General features: G+C 60.8%; 1 protein-coding gene across 5 annotated transcripts in view; it reads left to right on the plus strand.

The window, feature by feature from the left end:
• CELF5 (CUGBP Elav-like family member 5) overlaps positions 1-16,980 on the plus strand; it is a 42,124-nt gene that overhangs the window by 15,475 nt on the left and 9,669 nt on the right. Inside the window, exons 3-6 of one of the 5 annotated variants that reach the window (XM_059719716.1) lie at positions 4,261-4,312; positions 12,236-12,400; positions 12,706-12,785; positions 13,848-13,994. In XM_059719716.1, the coding sequence (XP_059575699.1) occupies positions 4,261-4,312; positions 12,236-12,400; positions 12,706-12,785; positions 13,848-13,994 (444 nt within the window). The remainder of the gene's footprint in view (positions 1-4,260; positions 4,313-12,235; positions 12,401-12,705; positions 12,786-13,847; positions 13,995-16,980) is intronic. The other 4 variants (XM_059719717.1, XM_019484062.2, XM_014604895.3 and 1 more) reach the window with 4 other exon arrangements.

Here is a 16,980-nt window from a genome sequence, read left to right on the forward strand (position 1 = left end):
CAAAGGGTCGTTCGGCTGCGTCTTAACCAACCTGCTTTCACCGAGTCCTGAGCTGCCAGTCCCCAAAGAGCAAGGCTCCCTTCTGGGCTGTCTCCCGCCAGTCGTCGTGCAGGGTGGAGCGAGGCCCGGTCGAGGAGGCGGGCGGCCAGGACTCCTGGGGTCTGTGGCCGGTTCTGCTGCAGGGACCTGGGGCACGTCCCGTGCCTCAGGTGCCCCCTCTGTAAAATGGGGTGATGATACTTTCCTGCAGCAGGAAGACATGGGGCTGGGAGGGGACATTCCTGAATACTCCTGGAGGGACCAGAGCAATGCTCAGGGCTGAACCGGCAGCCTGATGGCTTCAGAGGAGGTGCCACGGGCAGAATGAGCTCCGCTCACACCCCTGGGGACAGTCGGGACTGATACACCGTGCTTGTGCCCTGCCTCTCCACCCTCCATCATAGAAATCATGGAAAATGAGGGCTGGAAGGGAGCTCAGGAGGTCACATCTAGTGCAACCGCCTGCTCCAAGCAGGACCAGCGCCAGCTACATCATCCCAGCCAAGGCTTTGTCTAGCCGGGTCTTAAAAACCTCCGAGGATGGAGAGCCCACAGCCAGGGCCCCGCTGGAGCCTCCTCCCAGGCAAGTGGGTTCCCATCCTCGGGCATTTTGCTGGGCTGCGAAGCGGGGCTCCTAACGCTCATCGTTCCTCCCGAAGCCGGTCTCCCAGGAGCCAGCGCCCGCGGCGCGCGTGTGCCTGTGTGCGAGTGCATGCGCAAACACCCGTGTCTGCCTCTGACCCACTTAGCGCTACCGGGTTACCCGGGTCGCACCAGAGGGGCTGTTCTACATCACTTACGCTTAATTAATAGAGAACAAGCCCTCCTGGCCCCTGGGGCCTGGCTCCCTCCCTCCCTCCCGCTCTGCAGCCCGGGGGTTTCCAGCACGAAGGCGCAGGAGGCAGGCAGGGATGGCTCCTGTCTCAGCGGGAGAAGGCAGCTTTGGGGGGCTGCTCACCCCCAAGAAAGCTCCAGAAGCAATGATGCCTTTGAGTGGCAAATGCTCAGCCTCTTGCTTGCCACTGGGGACAAGATCCTATGCATGCGAGCCCGTGCTCCGGGGGTTTGCTCTTGGGCAGGCAGCGAGGGACCCCCGAGGGGACATCGGACCTCTTTGGACTCAATGGCCATTCTCCCACTGCTGGGCATCTGCAATCCCCCGTCTGCCCCCGTGCCTGGAAAGGGCCTGATGGCACTTGGCTCCTGCCAGCCTCCAGCAGGCCTCTCCTTGCTGGGCAAGGATGCGTGTCTTGAGAAGGGGTCGGGAGCCAAGGAAGTGGGGGTGATAGTGATTTGGAAGTGAAGCACCCACACTCACACCCATGCCTGCGAGATGGACAGAAGAGACCGATAGACCGAGCGACGTCCCGTCTCTGGGAGCATGCTAGCCGGCCGTAGCAGTGCCATCGCTGCCTGCCAGTCATGCCAGGTAGGGCACTCCGCGAAGTGCCTTGGGGGGTTTGCCGGGGGGTGCGGCCCTCGCTGGCCTGGCAGCATGTGCAAAATGTTAATGTGAGAGTCTTCAGAAATGAACAAATAGGTTAATTTTTAATGCTCATCTAAATAATTTAATGAGGAAAATCAAGCTCGGGCGGCCAGGCGGGCTCAGCTTCATAAATCATTAGCAGAAGTCCCCGGAGCGACGTGTGCGTGTGTGCGTGCACAGGACATGCATGTGCACGGGTGTGCGGCATGAGCATGCGGGCATGCATCTATGTGTCTGGGTGGTTCCTGCATTCATGCCCAGGTGTATGCGTGGCACACCTGTGTGCTTCTCTGCATGCATGATGTCCGCACTGCCTGCGTGCATGGGCCCCCGCACCCAGTGGAGCATAAATGAACCTGGCTGCCCATGTCCGTGGGGCTCGGCGTGTGCACACGGATGTTCCCCAATGCAGTGGGACATGGCAGCTGCAGAATGACAGAGCTTTTGTCCTCCTAGCTCTTGCCCTTCTCACTGGGTGGCCAAGTCACCCCCCAGCACTAGGCCTCAGTGTGTCCCTCTGTAAAATGGGGTTAGTGATGCTCACCCACCATTGCCAAGGGCTGTGATGTGAGTGCTAGGCTGACGCGTGGGCTGTTCCTTTGATTGGCAATGGTGGAAGTCCCCACGAGGCCCTGGCGTCTCGGTCTACCAGGGGACTTCTGCCACGAACGTGGTGCATGCTGGAAGCATTAAGCTCTCCGGCTGCTCGAAGAGGCTCTCGGCCTTCTCTATCTCCACCCACGTCTCCTATCGCGGTGGAGGGGAAGCCAGGCTACCAGGTCCCCTCGTCACCGCTGCGCCACGGGCCTGGGCTGGCTGGAGAGGGTGGAAGCAGGAAACGTGGCCGTTGCAACCCCCCTCCAGCTTATGAGCGCCCGTGCAGGGGGGCCACGTGTCCCGTGGGCAGGCTGGCTGTGGCTGCGGCCCCGTGCCCGCAAAAGCAGGTGCCCCCGGTGTGCCGGGCGGAGGATGAGACGGGCCCGCGGCCGCGTGGCAGTCGGCAGGGGGGTCAATCCACGCTTGCTCCATCACCGGCACCTGGGGGGCCGACCTGCCTCTGGGGTCTGAGCCGTGGCCGGGGCCGGTTCGGGGGAGGCGCGCCGCCTTGCTGGACCCGGCGAGACGTCCCTCCGGGATGCGCGGTGCCCGGCGGGGAGAAGGGGGCTCGGACGGCGGGGGGTCGCTGGGCAGCCGGGGGGGGTCTCTCCTCCCCCCCCCCCCCCCCCCCCCCCGTTCTGCACAGATCATATCAAACCCATCTCTTTTGTGCACAGAGGAGGGAATGCCCCGAAGAGCCGGTTACCACGGCAACCACAAATGTCAGGTTCCATGTGGTGAATAACCGTTGCCATGACGACAACTCCTTTTTACCCAAGGTGCCACGAGCTGGAGTGACAGGCGGGCGGGGGGGGGGATGGGCAGGAGGTTCTCAGGTGCCTAATTCCCCTGGGCCCTGCGTTCGGTGCTCCCCGATGTGATCCCCATCCGGGTGGGGCGGTCGGAGCCTGCATCCCCGTCGGCTCGTCTTCCTCCGTGGGCGAAGCGGTGCCGCGGGGCCGTGGGTGCGGTGCCAGGTCGGGGGGGCCGGCGGGCTGCGTCCCGGCTGCCAGGGAGGGTCCGTGGCACCGCAGGGCATTGCCACGTCATTGCCGGCCAGCCCACGTGCCCCCTGCCACGTCGACCCCCGGGGACCTGGGTGGCAGGGTTTGCCCCGGCGTAGCGCCCGGATCAGGGGAGCCTTGTGGGTCCCCGGGCAGGACGGAGCAGGCAGGGGCTCCCAGAGGAGCGGGGCGGGCACGCGGGGTTTCCGCCCATGCCGGCCACGTGGCCTTCCACCCTCCAGGGCTGGGACGCTGCCTCCTGGCAAGCCGCCCCCGTCCCCCCCACGCAGCTGGGATCTCCCAGGCATGGCAGGGTCTGGCCTTCGGCATCTGTCTTTGCAGGCATAACTTCGCCACGTGCCTGCCATAGCCCCGTCCCGCCGTGCCAGTGCTCCCGCTGGCACTTCAACCCGGGGGCTCCTGGCTCTCCGCTCAGGGTCAAACCTATTGCTCTATTTGGGGTCAGGGAGGAATTTTACCCCCTGGTCAGATTGGTTTGGACTGGGGGGGTTGCCTTCCTCTGGAGCCGGGGGCTCAGCCCTCTACCTGGGCTCTCTCAAGCATCTATTAACAATCTTTTATAGAAGCATTGCATTGACTGCCTGGGCCCCTGCTTTACCCGTGGCGGGGTCGGGTGTGATGTTGGGAGGCTGCAAAGGGGGCCGATGCTCCGAACTCCTCTAAGCCCTGCGCGATGATCCCTCTCCGGGGGTCTCCAGTCCCAGATGTTGGTGCTTGTGGGGACCGTAGCCACATTAATTGGCCTGCGGAGGTGATGGCAGGGCTTCCCCAAGACCCCAGGAGTGCGCTGTAGCTCCCAGCTGTGCTCCCCCTTCCAGCTTCCAAGTCTGCAAGGATGGAGCATTTGTTCCTGGACTCGGAGTCTCCTGCAAGGTGCCCAGCCTCCACGTGGGCGGGCACGCGCTCTGCATGACCACGGTGGGGAGTGATGGGCACTGGATGCCCCAGAGATGATTTTGCCCTCCCCAGGACATCTGGCCACCCTGCCATGATGAGTGTTCATTGCCCAAGAGGGGTGAGGGCATGGTTGGGCAGAAGTGCTATGGGGTAGGTTCCTGGGGCCTTATGCAGGGAGCAGTGAGCCCTGGTCTTACGGTGTCTCTCCCATTGCAGATGGCGCGCCCGATCCAGGTGAAGCCAGCGGACAGCGAGAGCCGTGGAGGTAGTTGTCATCTCTCCTTGTTCCCCCTCCCTGTGGGTTTGCTGGCATGGGAGCTCCCGGTGCCTGCTAGGGGCACTGGCCTGGCCTGGCGGGGCTCCCTGCCCTGGCACCGTGGGCTCTGCATTGTGGTGAAACACTCTCCCCAAGCACCCGAGGCTCAGTCAGTCTAGCTGCACCAGTGTTGGCCCCGGGCAGGGGCAGCTGTGCTTTGCAACAGAGCTGGACATCCATGCTGGGGGGCAAGGCTGCAAAGGAAAGCAGGGAACTGGATGCATGCACCCATCGACTCTCACCCACCTCTGCAAGCTTACACCCAAATGTCAGGCCTCCACGCTGCCTTGGTGTGTGTAGCTCCTGCTCTCTTCCCTGTCCAGCCAGCTAGCTCCCTGCCTGGCACTGCCCAGTCTGTACTGCATGCCCCCGCCTGCCCTGCACCGCACCTGCCAGTTAGGAAGATCCCCAGCTCCTGTTGCCTCCCCTAACGCCCACCCCCTTGATTTTTGTATCGATCCCTTTTCCAGCCCCTGCTAAGGGGCAGCAGTGGAGAGGGGACGCGCTGGGTGCGGTGTCGAGCTGCTACGGAGGCACCGGCAGCCTTGCTGGCTTTCGTGTGCCAGCAGCTGCATGGATGAGGCAGGCTGAGCTGGGGCATGTGGGGATCTGTGTTTGTTCACACCGGAGATCGCACCAGTGGCAGACGGGGGACGTGTGACCCCGGGCGCTGCCCACGAGCCCATCCCATGTGTTGCTCTTCCTGATCCAGCTGGCGCGTTCCTTCCCGCATCTCGCCTGCCTGCTCTTCATGGCTTGCTGCTGCCTTCTCGAGCGGTTTGGGGGAGGTGATGCTGTGGGAGGCTGTTTTCCTCTGTTTGGTGGCACATCCCAGGTACCGCGCTGAGGCTGTGATGGTTCCACAACTTTGCTTTTAATTGCCGGTGATTATTTCCCGGCATTTTGCTTGTCCTGGTACTCAAGTTCTGCACTAGCAGGAACCAAGCAAGTTCGGTGTTCAGGAGCGTTTACTCCATTTACCAGATTTTCTTGCATGCAGCACACACTCCCGCACCCCTCGAAGCTGCTGGAAATTGCCGTGCGTGTTACATGCAAGAAATACGGTAAGGACAGGCTTTAGGGGCTGGAAGGGACCTTGCAGGTCTTGGGGTCCAGCCTCCCTGCACTTGGGCAGGAAAGACGGCCGGGGTCGGATGACCCCAGCAAGATGGGCATCAAGGTGCATATTAGATTTCAGGGCATGTTGTATGTGAAAAAATACAGTAGTGGCTGGCTTTTCTAGGTATGCTTCTGGTAGCACCTGTTAGGTTGTGGGAGCCTAACTCCCTTGGGCTGCCTTGGGGGAATCCCTGCTGCCATGCCTCTGGGAAACAAAGATGGGATTTTCCAAAGCCTTTGATGGGTCACTAGGCAGCTTCTGAAAATCCCGTCCCAGGCTAGTAACAGGAATGGATTCTGGTCCCGAAGAGACTTCCTTATTTTTTAAGCATGGTGGACTTGGGGTTTACTCCCTCAAACGTAGGTCACAGACCCCACATGCACTTAGGCAGGCGCATAACGGCGCTGCCAACCAGCACCGCAGCGTGTGCTCCTGTACTCCCATAGACGGGCTCCCCAAAGCATCTGCCTGCAAGATGCATGGGGATGCGTGAGCACACACGTGCCTGCTTGCACCAGTACCATACACACGCACGCCAGACAAAAAGGGCAAGCTGAGATCCATTTATTAAGCCCTCCAGCTCTGTTATATCTCGGCATATAGGAGGATATCACTGTACATTAATTCCCTGCCATAATGGAAGCACCTTGGAGGGGGGAAAAGCTCTCTTTTCCAGCCCATATTGCATACCTGAGCTATCAGACCTCCGCGGATGGAGGCAGCCTCTGAGCCATATGCTGGAGCCCTGGAGAAGGTGGTTCATACTTCACCAGCCCTTCCCCTCGAGCTGCCCAGCGAAGGACAGCAAGGCACTTAGCAGAGAGGAAAACCAGGAGCGATCGCAGATCGTGCAACCCCGATTGGATCCGTCTGCGCCCCGAGTCTGCAGTCTGATGTCTGTACGCCCCCCTGTCCAGGCAGGGTTGAGTCCCATGGGTCCGGCCGCAGGACCGGGGCCCCCGGGAGGCGTCTAGTCTGGCTGGTGCCCTGCTTGGGGCAGGGACCGTACGTCTGCAGAAGCACCGCGGACGCAGCAGCGGCTGATGAAATAATAATCATAATTAACATCTTCCTTTGCCCCTTGGAGAGCCAGGGGAGCCATGCCACTGATTAGCTGTCGCGTCGCCTTCGCAGCTGCCGGCAGCGAGCGGCTCTTGCCGGGGGACAGGACAGCGCAGCGGTCTGGCATTATACACGGGGCTCCATCGACTTCAGCGAAACCAGTTTTCTTGGGTCCATCAGAAGGAGAAAGACCATTGCATTCAGGCTGTTAATTATTGTCATCTCCCCCCACCCCGCAACACATACCAAAATGAACTTTATTATATTTAAAATAGCCAGGCTTTTCTTCATTATTGATCATTAGGCTCTTACCCATCTGGAGAAACTTCTGTCCCCAAGCGTCTCTCCCTGCCAGAGCTAGGAAAAAGGAGTCGCACACATACACTCCCAAGAAAAAGCATTTAAAACACATTTGTCCCTCCTCCTGCCCAGCAAAAAGGTGAAAAAACGGCATTCTTTTTTCACCCGCGCACGGGAAATTCAACAAAAGTTTTCGCTTTATTTTTATTTTTTAATGCAACTTGATTTTTTTCAGCTGAAAGAGTTTTTTCTATATTCCATTTTTTGTCCTGGCAAAAAAAAAAAAGATCCAATGAGGGGAGAAAAAAATACTCAACCGGCTTCTATTTTTCCAAGCAGACGCCTCAAGAAGGTCACCAATACTTTCCTATGGTGGACGTTTTAAACCATTTGGAGGGGAAATTTGAAGACATCTGGGTTTTCTAGGCCTTTGTATTTGATTTGAATGCTCCCCCCCACTCACTATACCTGTCCTGGGCATCGCCACTGCAATGCGCCCACTTCTGGGGGTTGGAGCAAGCCAGCTTGGTGCTTTCTGCTGGGACGAGAAGAAATCGGTACCGAGGCCTGTGAGAAAGGAGAGTTTGCGCTGAAGCCTGTGCATGCAAGGCTGCCGGAGAGGGGGCTCACACTCAGCACCACGTGCATCCATCCTGCCTGGTCCATCTGCAGCCCCTAGCACCTGATGCTGCCCGGTCCTCGCAGCCCACTTCCGCTGACCGGACAGTGGCAATCTGGCCGTGTCTCCAGCCGCCAGGTCTCAGACGGATGCAAGGTCCCAGTGTTTGCTTGATGGGCTCTGCGCAGCCCCGAGAAAGTCCAGCCACCAGCAACAAGGCTGGAACAGCAGCCCCTGGACATGCCCTGCGCCGTGCGAGAGCCTGGGTAAGGAGAAGAGAGCGAGCGCTGAGCACCACAGGGACTGGGCTCCATCTGGCTTGATTATTTTCTTCCTCAGCTTCAGGGTAGAGAGAGCATCTTGCATTTCCATAGCAACTTCCAGCCAGCCGCCTGATATCCCGGGATCCGTTCGCTCGCCCTGGAAATGCAGCCGGTGCTGGGGTGGAACATAGCACGACAGCCGCCCTGTAGAAGGGCGGCTTCGGGGGCCAGCAGTGTCAGCTCTCGCTTCCTCTTCGTCCTGTGGCTGCGTCCCACCTCTTTGCTTTTCTGCGGGGAGGTGAGCGCCAAGCGCCGTCTCGCTGCTTGGGCTAGATCCGACGGGCAGATGCAGCCAGCTCTGGGTGAGAACAGCCCTGCGCGCCCTCTCCCACCCACCCTGTGCTGGCGGCTCCACCCCAGTTGGGCAACTTCTTATCATCACGGGAGCTGGGGAATGCCTTAGCGGCGTCCCCCCGACCCCTGGCTCGCTCGCAGCCTCAGGGGACCAGGTGTGCCATCGCTGACCCATTCCACCTCCCGGCTGCGGGCAGCCCTTGGCCCACTTATTTGTGGCTCCGAGGCCTCTTCCCACCTCCGCCGCGTGCCAGGTGCAGCCGTGCCTCGGAAATGATTCGTGTCCCCGGTTCAGAGCCGAGGCAGCGGGAACCGGGGATGTAGGCTCTTGCCCTGCTCGCTGCCCTCCCCTCTCGCCCAACGACCCCCGTGCCAGCGGGGCAAGGAGAACCACGCTGCCCACGTGCACGTGGCAGGAGGTGGGCGCATGAATTGGGGTGGTGGCCTGGCAGCCAGAAGCTCCTGGGTAGGGGGCTCAGACTGGGACCAGGCCTCCGTGGCGCTCGGTGCTGTGCATACCTACGCCGCCCGCACCCCCAGCTCCAGGACTGGCTCACTGGCATCACGGCACCGCTCTCCGAGGTGCAAAACAAACCCGAGCCCCCTGGTTATTAGCACCGAGGATGGGAATGAATCTCGGGGGATCCTTCCCCCTCGTCGGCTGTGAACCAGACTTGGTGGCGGGGCCACGGGGGTCTTTCCCCCGCAGCACGCGGCCCTCTTCCTGCTCCCAGCATAGGGTGGAAGGAGCCTGCTGGGTTTCCCAGGAGCCGCGGCTGCTCTGAGCCGGCAGCAATAGCTCTCCCGAGCCCATTAGCATCGTATTAGCACCGAGGAAGCGCCCAGAGATGTATTGTGGGAAGCAACCCGGGCACAGCGGCTGTGCCAGGCAGGGGCTGGCCTCCCTCCCCTGGCTGCCAACAGCTGGCTGCCCAGATGACCTAGTTCTGGTGGGCCGCGCGTGTCCACGGCCCTGCTTCTTTCTCCAACGGGCGAACCGCTCAGCCTTAAGCCCCCCTCCGCCGTTCTTCATCATTGCTCCGTCAGGGATCTGCTCCCTGCCTGGACCCTCCTTCCCCGACCCCCCCCCGCCTGGGTGCGAGTGACAGTCTGCCGGAGCCCGGGTTTCCATGGGAACACCTCTCCAACAGTCGGGGAGAAGAGACAATTTTCGTGGTGGCTGGACCGCATGGGGAATTGCCAATCGGAGCTGGAGGGATGGGGGGACTGGGGGGACCTGCGTCTCCCCTTGCAGCAGCTGCCCGACGTGGCCGCGCTCCTGCACGACGCTGGGATTCGGCGCCAGGAGCTCTGCACCCGCCGAGGGGCACAGGGGCTGCAGACCCCCCTATCCCTGGTGGGGGAGAGAAGGAAGAGGCTTGGGGGCAGAGAAAAGCAAGAGCGGACAGTCTTGCCAAGAAAAATGCAACGGAGAAGACAAGCCTGGCGTTTTGGAGCCGGGGGTGGCTTCGATTCCCCAGATATTTTTAATCGAAGAGACCCCATCAATGCAAAAACCCTCCAAACGATCGGTGTAAGCAGAGAGACATTTGGGGGGGGGGGTATTTAAAACCTCTCCCCAGTTTGTGAGCTGGACACTGCTTGGTGGAAATGAGGGTACACTTTCCTCGGGGCTGCTATACCTTGCTATATTGCCAGTGCCCGGATTTCATCATGAATTAAGACCCCCCCAAAAAAGTATTCACAAATGAATAGATGGTGAGATCTGATTTTTTTTTTTTTTTTAAATACCCTCCGGTGCTCGACTCTTCACATTTTCAAGGTTTTCTGCGCACCTGGCAGGGCTAGATCGGAAAGGCAGAACGGACGGGGAGATGCCCGTACAAGCACCCAGATTGCAGAGGAAAACCCCAAATATCCCAAGGTTTGTGATCTCCTTGCCATAGCTGCCGGGACGGCGCATCGTTTTCATGGGGTTTTATCCCCCAGAGTGACAAGGGAGACGCGGCGTGGTCGCGAAGCCCCAAACGCTCTCCAGAGAAGTCGGAGTCGGATGGAAAATCTGCAGGGGCAGGTCAGCAGTGCAATGATTTATCCGGCATCACCATGCAACGTCCCGGCCTCCCCAAAAATCCCTCTTGCAAAACTAGTCCAAACTGCCCATCTGTCTTGCTAAGTTCAGGCCCTGAAAAGATTCCTCCTTTCCCAGGTGTTTCTCTGGCCCCGTCTGACCCCCTCGGGGCAAGAAGCCGCGTTTTGCAGCTGCAGGCCGGGTCGGATGGGATCCGACAGCTCAGCTTAAAGGGATTCCTTCAGGTCAATTTGACCTTCCAGTTGAGTTTTGTTCGAGGATCAGATTTTTGTTTCCAGCATCCAGGATTGATGGAGCGACTTCCCTGATTTATTTCCTGCCTGTGCCAACCCAGTCCAGATGCTGCGTTCGAGCAGCACCTGGCTGTGTTGGCAACCCCGGCACTGCTGCATTTCCTTAATATCCCAGTCCTTTCCATTCGTGTCATCATCTCTCCTGGGTATTTCTTCTCCCCCAGACCCTCTCTCGGTCTTGCCCACCTGTTTTCTGTCTGGGGCGTGGTGGGGGCTTCATTGCCACGTGTCTGCACAGCGCCAAGGCCCGGGGTCTGATTCTCCTGGCCTTGCCCTACCCCGAATAACCAGCGACCGCAGCACGGTGGGATGGACCGGCTGCTCCACGGGGCAACGGCCACGTTCATTGTCACTGTTCAGATGCACAGAGATGGTGACAAGTGTTTAAATGTGCACAGTTTTAATAACCTGGAGAATCGGGACTGGTGCCAGCCAGGATAGGGGCACAGTGCCCAGGGGTTTGATGCGAGCACACGTCGGGGGTAACTCAGCCCCGTGGGTTCGAACCCTTTTGATGTGGCGGGTCAGATGGGCAGATGTTCGCTCGGCCTGGCCAACCCACGTGGGTGCCACCGGAGCACGTGTGTGCAGGCGTGTCTTTGCGGGCGCTGGCCTGCCTGTCCGTGTGCGCACGCTCATGCGCCGGCCAGTCGTGTGCCGGGAGTGCGTATCTGTCTGGCTGCACGTCTCTCTCTTCCTCTTCCCCCCTCCCCTTGCTGCATGCGAGCGTGGCTTGGAGGGCATGCGCGGTGGCTGGAGTCGCGGCGTGAAGGCATGTGTGAGCCTCCCATAGCATGTGTGTGTGGGTATGTGTGTAAGCACCGTCCCCTCCCCCATGCACACACGTGCCGGCTGGCCTGCCCTTGTGCTGCACGTGTCCCCCCTGCATGGCGCACGGCTGGGTGGGTTACCTGGCCGGGGAGCAGGGAGAGGGGGTGGTCGCTGCCCGCAGTGCGCAGGCTCCCCCCAAGCCCGCTGCGCCGCTGTCGCTCGCAGACCTGTTGGTTTTCAGGTCACCGCACTCCCGCGCAGCCTCCTCGCCGTCCTCCCTGCCGCCCGTCACATTCGATCGGCTCTGCGAGACGCCGGCCCCCCTGATCCTGTCACTAGCAATAAGGAATCCTCCCTCGCCGGGCCTGCCGGACCCCGTCCTGACGCACCCGGTCCCCGCGGGGCACTTCTCCTGTGCCCACGTGTAGGGGAACAGGGGCGGGTGGCACATTTTCTTGGCATGACCCTCTAACGGAGGCAGAACAGGGCTGTAGCACTGTACACGTGACAGTATAGGAAGGCTGGGTCCCACCTCTGAGAAGAGAGTGGGGTGTAGTGAGTAGTGCAGCTGGGAGCTCAGGTTAGGCATGCATGGGTGGAGAGGAGAAGCCCAAGGCCTCCACATGGTGTTGCCTGCACCCAGGCAGCTGTGCGCACACGCGATCCAGCTGTGCACTGCCAGGCTGGCACGTGGGAGTGTGACATGTGGGCCCCCGATTCCTCGGGGGGTAAAACTGTGCCCCTTCACGTGTCCACAGCACTGAGGCAGCTCGGCTGGCGTGCCCCTGTGCCCGTGGCCAAGCCCTCTGGCTTGTACCGTGGCCGTGGGAGGCCGCGGCGTAGAAGCCAGGACGCCCGGGGTCCTTCCCTGTCCCTCCGGCGGGAGCTCTTCCAGGAGCCTCGGTGGGGCAGCGCCAGGGATGCGTTTCGGCCCTGGGAGAGGAGCTGGCCAGCGGGCCGCGTTCGAGATCGGGCTCCCCAGCCCTCGGGCTTCAGGCTGCGCGTCTCGCAGCAGGTTGATGTTTCCGTGTTTCCCGCAGGGGACAGGAAGCTCTTCGTGGGGATGTTGAACAAGCAGCAGTCCGAGGACGACGTGCTCCGGCTCTTCGAGCCCTTCGGGGTCATCGACGAGTGCACGGTGCTGCGGGGACCCGACGGCAACAGCAAAGGTGCGGGTTCGCGGGTGTCTCACGCCTGTCCCACAGGTAGGACCGTCCCGCGCCGGGAGCACGTGGTGGCGGGTCTTCAGCCCCGATGGAGGGGGCTGTATCTTGGGGCTGGGATGGAGCTGTATGCTGGGGCGGGATGGGAACGGACGGAGAGGGAGCGTGCCAGGCTGAGCAGAGAAGGGCCTGAGCACCAAAACCCACACCTGGGATTCGGGATACGTTTGCCGGCGGGGCTGGGAGGGCTCCCCTCGGCCTGCACCGAGATGCAGACTCTGCCCCTAGCCTGCCCTCACCTCCCAGCTGCCCCCTTGCTCCGCTCTCACCTGCTCCTGTCTCTCCAGGCTGCGCCTTTGTGAAGTTCTCATCTCACACCGAGGCCCAGGCGGCAATCCACGCTCTCCACGGCAGCCAGACCATGCCCGTGAGTATGAGGCCGCGGGGCCCCGTCCCCGTTACGGTGACTGCTCTCCATCCACCTGCGGCTGAGACTTGCCACCATCACTCCGCCTCCGTGCGCGCTGTCCCGGGGGGCTGAAACGGGGGTGCGTGTGGATTATTTCTCTGCCTGTGCATCTCGTTGTTCGCTCCCTGTACATCCTTGCCATCTGTCACCTGGCCGCTCGTGTTCATGGGTCGTTTCCGGCGGGGGGTACGACTGTGAGCGTGCATGGGGGGAGGACGTGTATGTTCTTCCGGTCTGTCTAGACGCACGTAGTTGTGTGTGCAAGTGCCTTCCAGCAGCCTCTGGTTATGGCCGTGTGCATCTGTGGCCAGACTGGGGGGGTCGGTGCAAGTGTGAGCCTCCTGGGGTAGAGCACAGCTGTTTACACAATGTTTGCTCACCTGTGCATGCGAGTGCAAGGCCTGGTGTCTGCGTGCGTGTGCCCAACTGTCACCAGGGGCCACTGTGCACGCATGTGTGTGTGCAACGGGCGGGAGGGTGAATATTCTGGGAGATGGCGTGCGTGGGCGTGAACACATTGTGGAAGCTCGTGGGCGGGAAAGCACAGCTGGGCCCCGGGTGAGCCGAGCTGTCACCGTGCCCGGGGGTGCGTTCTGCGCCGGTGTCACCTGGCTTGCGGTGGGCGGGAGTGCGCGTTGCTATGGCAGTGGGCAGGCTGGGACGCAGCGCACGTATGTCACCGCTCTGCCGCAGACACGCTCCTGGGGAAGGGTGTGCCCCGGTGCTGGTGTCCTCGCGAGTGTGCAATGCCGGGTGTCCTCGTGAGTGTGCAATGTGGCCTGTACCTCCCTGCTGCTGCCCTCGCTCTGCCTGGCACCGGCATCTGTAGCCGGGCGCACCGTCTCCTCCGCCCAGCCCGGTGCAGAGGGGGTGCGCTGGTCCCGATCTCACCTGGGGCACTTCCATCCTGCTCCCCCTCTGCCTCTCCTCCTCCTGCGCTGCCTCTCCTGCCTTCCTCCGCCCTCACTACTGTGCTCTCTCTCCCTCCCGGTCTCCTCTGTCCCCTCTCTCTGTGCATAGGGTGCTTCTTCCAGTCTAGTGGTGAAGTTTGCTGACACAGATAAGGAGAGGACCCTGCGGCGGATGCAGCAAATGGTGGGGCAGCTGGGGATTTTCACTCCTTCGCTCACCTTGCCCTTCAGCCCGTACAGCGCGTACGCGCAGGCTGTGAGTATCATGAGGCCCTATCGCCGCGCCGCAGAGACCGGGGCGGGCACCCACCCTGCCGGCTCCCGCGGTGGGCACGTTGCAGGTCTGGGAACGGTTCCCAGGATCCTGGCTTCAGTCGCAAGTGTTTGCTGCTGGCTGGGGTCGGCCCTGGCGTGTTTCTGGGAGACGTGGCACCACGGTGCATTTCTCCGGTGCTGGATGTAGCTCGCGGCCAGGTGACAGTGCCTGTCTGGCCTCCGGGCGAGGTCTGGGAGTGCCAGCTTGAAGCTTGCTCAGCCCGTTTCCTCCTGCCAAATCCAGCCAGGGAGGGAACGAGCTGCTTTGGAGTGGCCCCGAGCACACCCAGAGCCTAGGAGCTTGAGACCCCGAGCCTAGGAGCGGAGCCGGCGTTCAGGCTTTGGCAGCTACGGTGCCTCGAGTTGGTGCCCAGGGAGCGGGCTGCTCTTGAGCTTGGCAGATGGACCCTGGGAGTCCTCGCACCCAGGTGTCTTCCCGCTTTGTTTGTGCACCAACGGGAGCTGCCTGGCCTGGGATGCATCCTGCAGAGCCGTGGCCTTCCCCGTGGTGGGATGATGCCCCTGTAGCCAGCACTGCCTTCCTGGCAAGGATGCACGGATGCTTGTCCCTCGGTGAGCTAGGAGCCACAGCCCCCCAGATTGCTCTGCCAGCTTCTGCCGTGGCATGCTCCGGCCTCTAGCACAGCCTGCTTCTCTCGGAGCTGGCGCGGCCTTTAGCGATAAGGTGGGGCCTCAGACCTAGGAGAACGGACCTGGTTCTGCTAGAGGTCTCTCGTCTTGTGAGACACAGACTCAGGGCCTGTTTTGGGCTGCCAGATCCTGCAGTACAGACTCGAGCTGCTCAGCTGGAACCTGATAGTCCAGGAGCGGTGCAAGGGCCGTGGTGTTATTCCAGTGGCATCTGGGCCACGGACAGAGGCAGGAGTCCAAGTAACTTGGTCTGGTCTTGGGAGGGCAGTACAAAATGGTGTCTCTCATCCCCAGTCAGGCATTTGCATCATGAGGCCACCCGGATGCCAAGTGCAAAGTGAAAGTCTAGGGGAGGCTAAGGGACAGGGTTAAGGCCATGCAGGGAGTCTGTGGCAAAGCAAGGAATGGACCCTGGATCTCTCTAAATCCCAGAGTGCCACCTTGACCAATGGGCTGTCCCTCCCCCCCTGCCCACGTGGAGCCCAACCTGGGAGCGTTGGTACCCGGGGCAGCCTTCGTGACCTCCCCCCATGTTGGGGAAGGGCGTTGCATGGGTTTGGAGGGAGGAAGAGCCGCAGAGCCCAGCCAGCTCTGGCGCTGAGTAGGGAAGCCGCTCCCAGGGTGTGGAGCAGGGCGGGAGGGGTATGCTCAGCCTGATGGAGGCAGCAGGGCAGAACAGAGGGACCGGGCGTGCCAGTCAGCTGGGACGTGAGCAGGAGCAGTTGGCAGGACCGTCCTTGTGAAGAGCGATGCTAGGATCTTCACTGTTCAGGAGGAGCTACCAGGTGGTTGAATACAGGTCCCCGGCCACCACCAGCTGTGACTCGGGTGGGAAAGTCTGTGGAAATGGGGACCCACACGGCTCTCCCCGAGGCTCAAGGTTTCCTGCAGGCCGTCCCAGGCTTTGCTGTCCGTGCCCGATCGTGCTCAGAGCTGCCACACTGCCTGGGGTGGTGCCACTGGGAGCAGTGGGGTGACCTGGGATGCTCCTGTTCCAGGCTAGCATCTCTCTCCTGGTACAGGCAGGGGCAGCAGGGGAAAGGGCATGATTGGTGCTGATGTGGGAAGTGCCGGAGACCTCGCACAGAGAGACCAGGGCCATTTGTACACGCCTAGCACGTGCAAACATGGATGCAATGCTCCAAAATACACACATCAAGCACCTTCCAGGTCCTGCCCCTCTTTCATCTTCAGAGACCCGTTAGTGCTGGAAAACGCGATGGGACCTCCCTGTACCCACCAGCTCAGGCAAGGTAGAGCCAGCTTGGCGCCATGACTCTGCTTCCTACTCGCTCAGCTGTCTGCTCACCTATGGCCACGGAGCCGGCGGTCCTGAGCGCCCACAGCTCTCCTGGGGTCTGTAGGCACTCAGCGCCACTGCACATTGGCACTGCTTTCTTCTCTGCATCGTTCTTTCTTGCCCTTTGCTGTGTCTCTCGAGGTGGCCTTCATCTCCTCTTGGCCTCCAGCCTGGTCCTTCCCCACTCCTCCTCCTTGGCTTCACCTGGCCTTTCCCTTGACTCTAGACTTGGCCTCTTCTTCTTCCCTCTTGACTTTTCCCTCAGTTTCTCCCCTTTGCTGCCCGTTGACACTGGAGCTGCCTCATGATTTGAATTGGGACCGTTTCCTTCCAGAGACCTCGGGTTTGTCAAAATCCTGGGTTTCTTCTCTCCCAGGAGCTGGGCTTCTGACCGGTTCCTACTCATGCTATAGCCTAGGTGTGACCCAGCCTTCCACTGTTTGCTTACTTATGTGGTTGTGGAAGAGAGGACATGAGGGAGAGGTTTCCTAGCAAAAGCCATTTTAAAACTATGCCAAATATTAACCCAAGAGCCAGAGGGACGTCCAGACTCAGGCGTGTGCTCGGTCAGTGCCCAGCCAGCCCCTGAAGTGCTCAGACGTTCCTGCAGTGAAGCACCAAAGGGGGAGACTTGGCCCTCATGGCACGAGGAGATGCAGTTCCTAGAAGGATAGCAAGTGATGGCATCTCATGGACCTGAGGAGCCTTGTTTTCATAGACATTAGGGCTGGAAGGGACCTCGGAAGATCATCGAGTCCAGCCCCCAGTGCATTCGCATCTTATCAGGCTGTTGGTCTTTCACCAGCCTCTTGTTTTACTGCATCTCCAGGCCAAGGCAAGCATGCGAGACATGGTCATGATGTTGAGGATCATCCCAGGCATCAGGTGGAAAAGGAAAAGGAAATGGTGACTGTACAGAGAGACCAGAGCCATTTGTACACGCCTAGCATGTGCAAACATGGATGCGACGCTCCAA

The sequence above is a fragment of the Alligator mississippiensis genome, chromosome 16 (genome assembly GCF_030867095.1).
Source record: "Alligator mississippiensis isolate rAllMis1 chromosome 16, rAllMis1, whole genome shotgun sequence".
NCBI lineage: Eukaryota > Metazoa > Chordata > Crocodylia > Alligatoridae > Alligator > Alligator mississippiensis.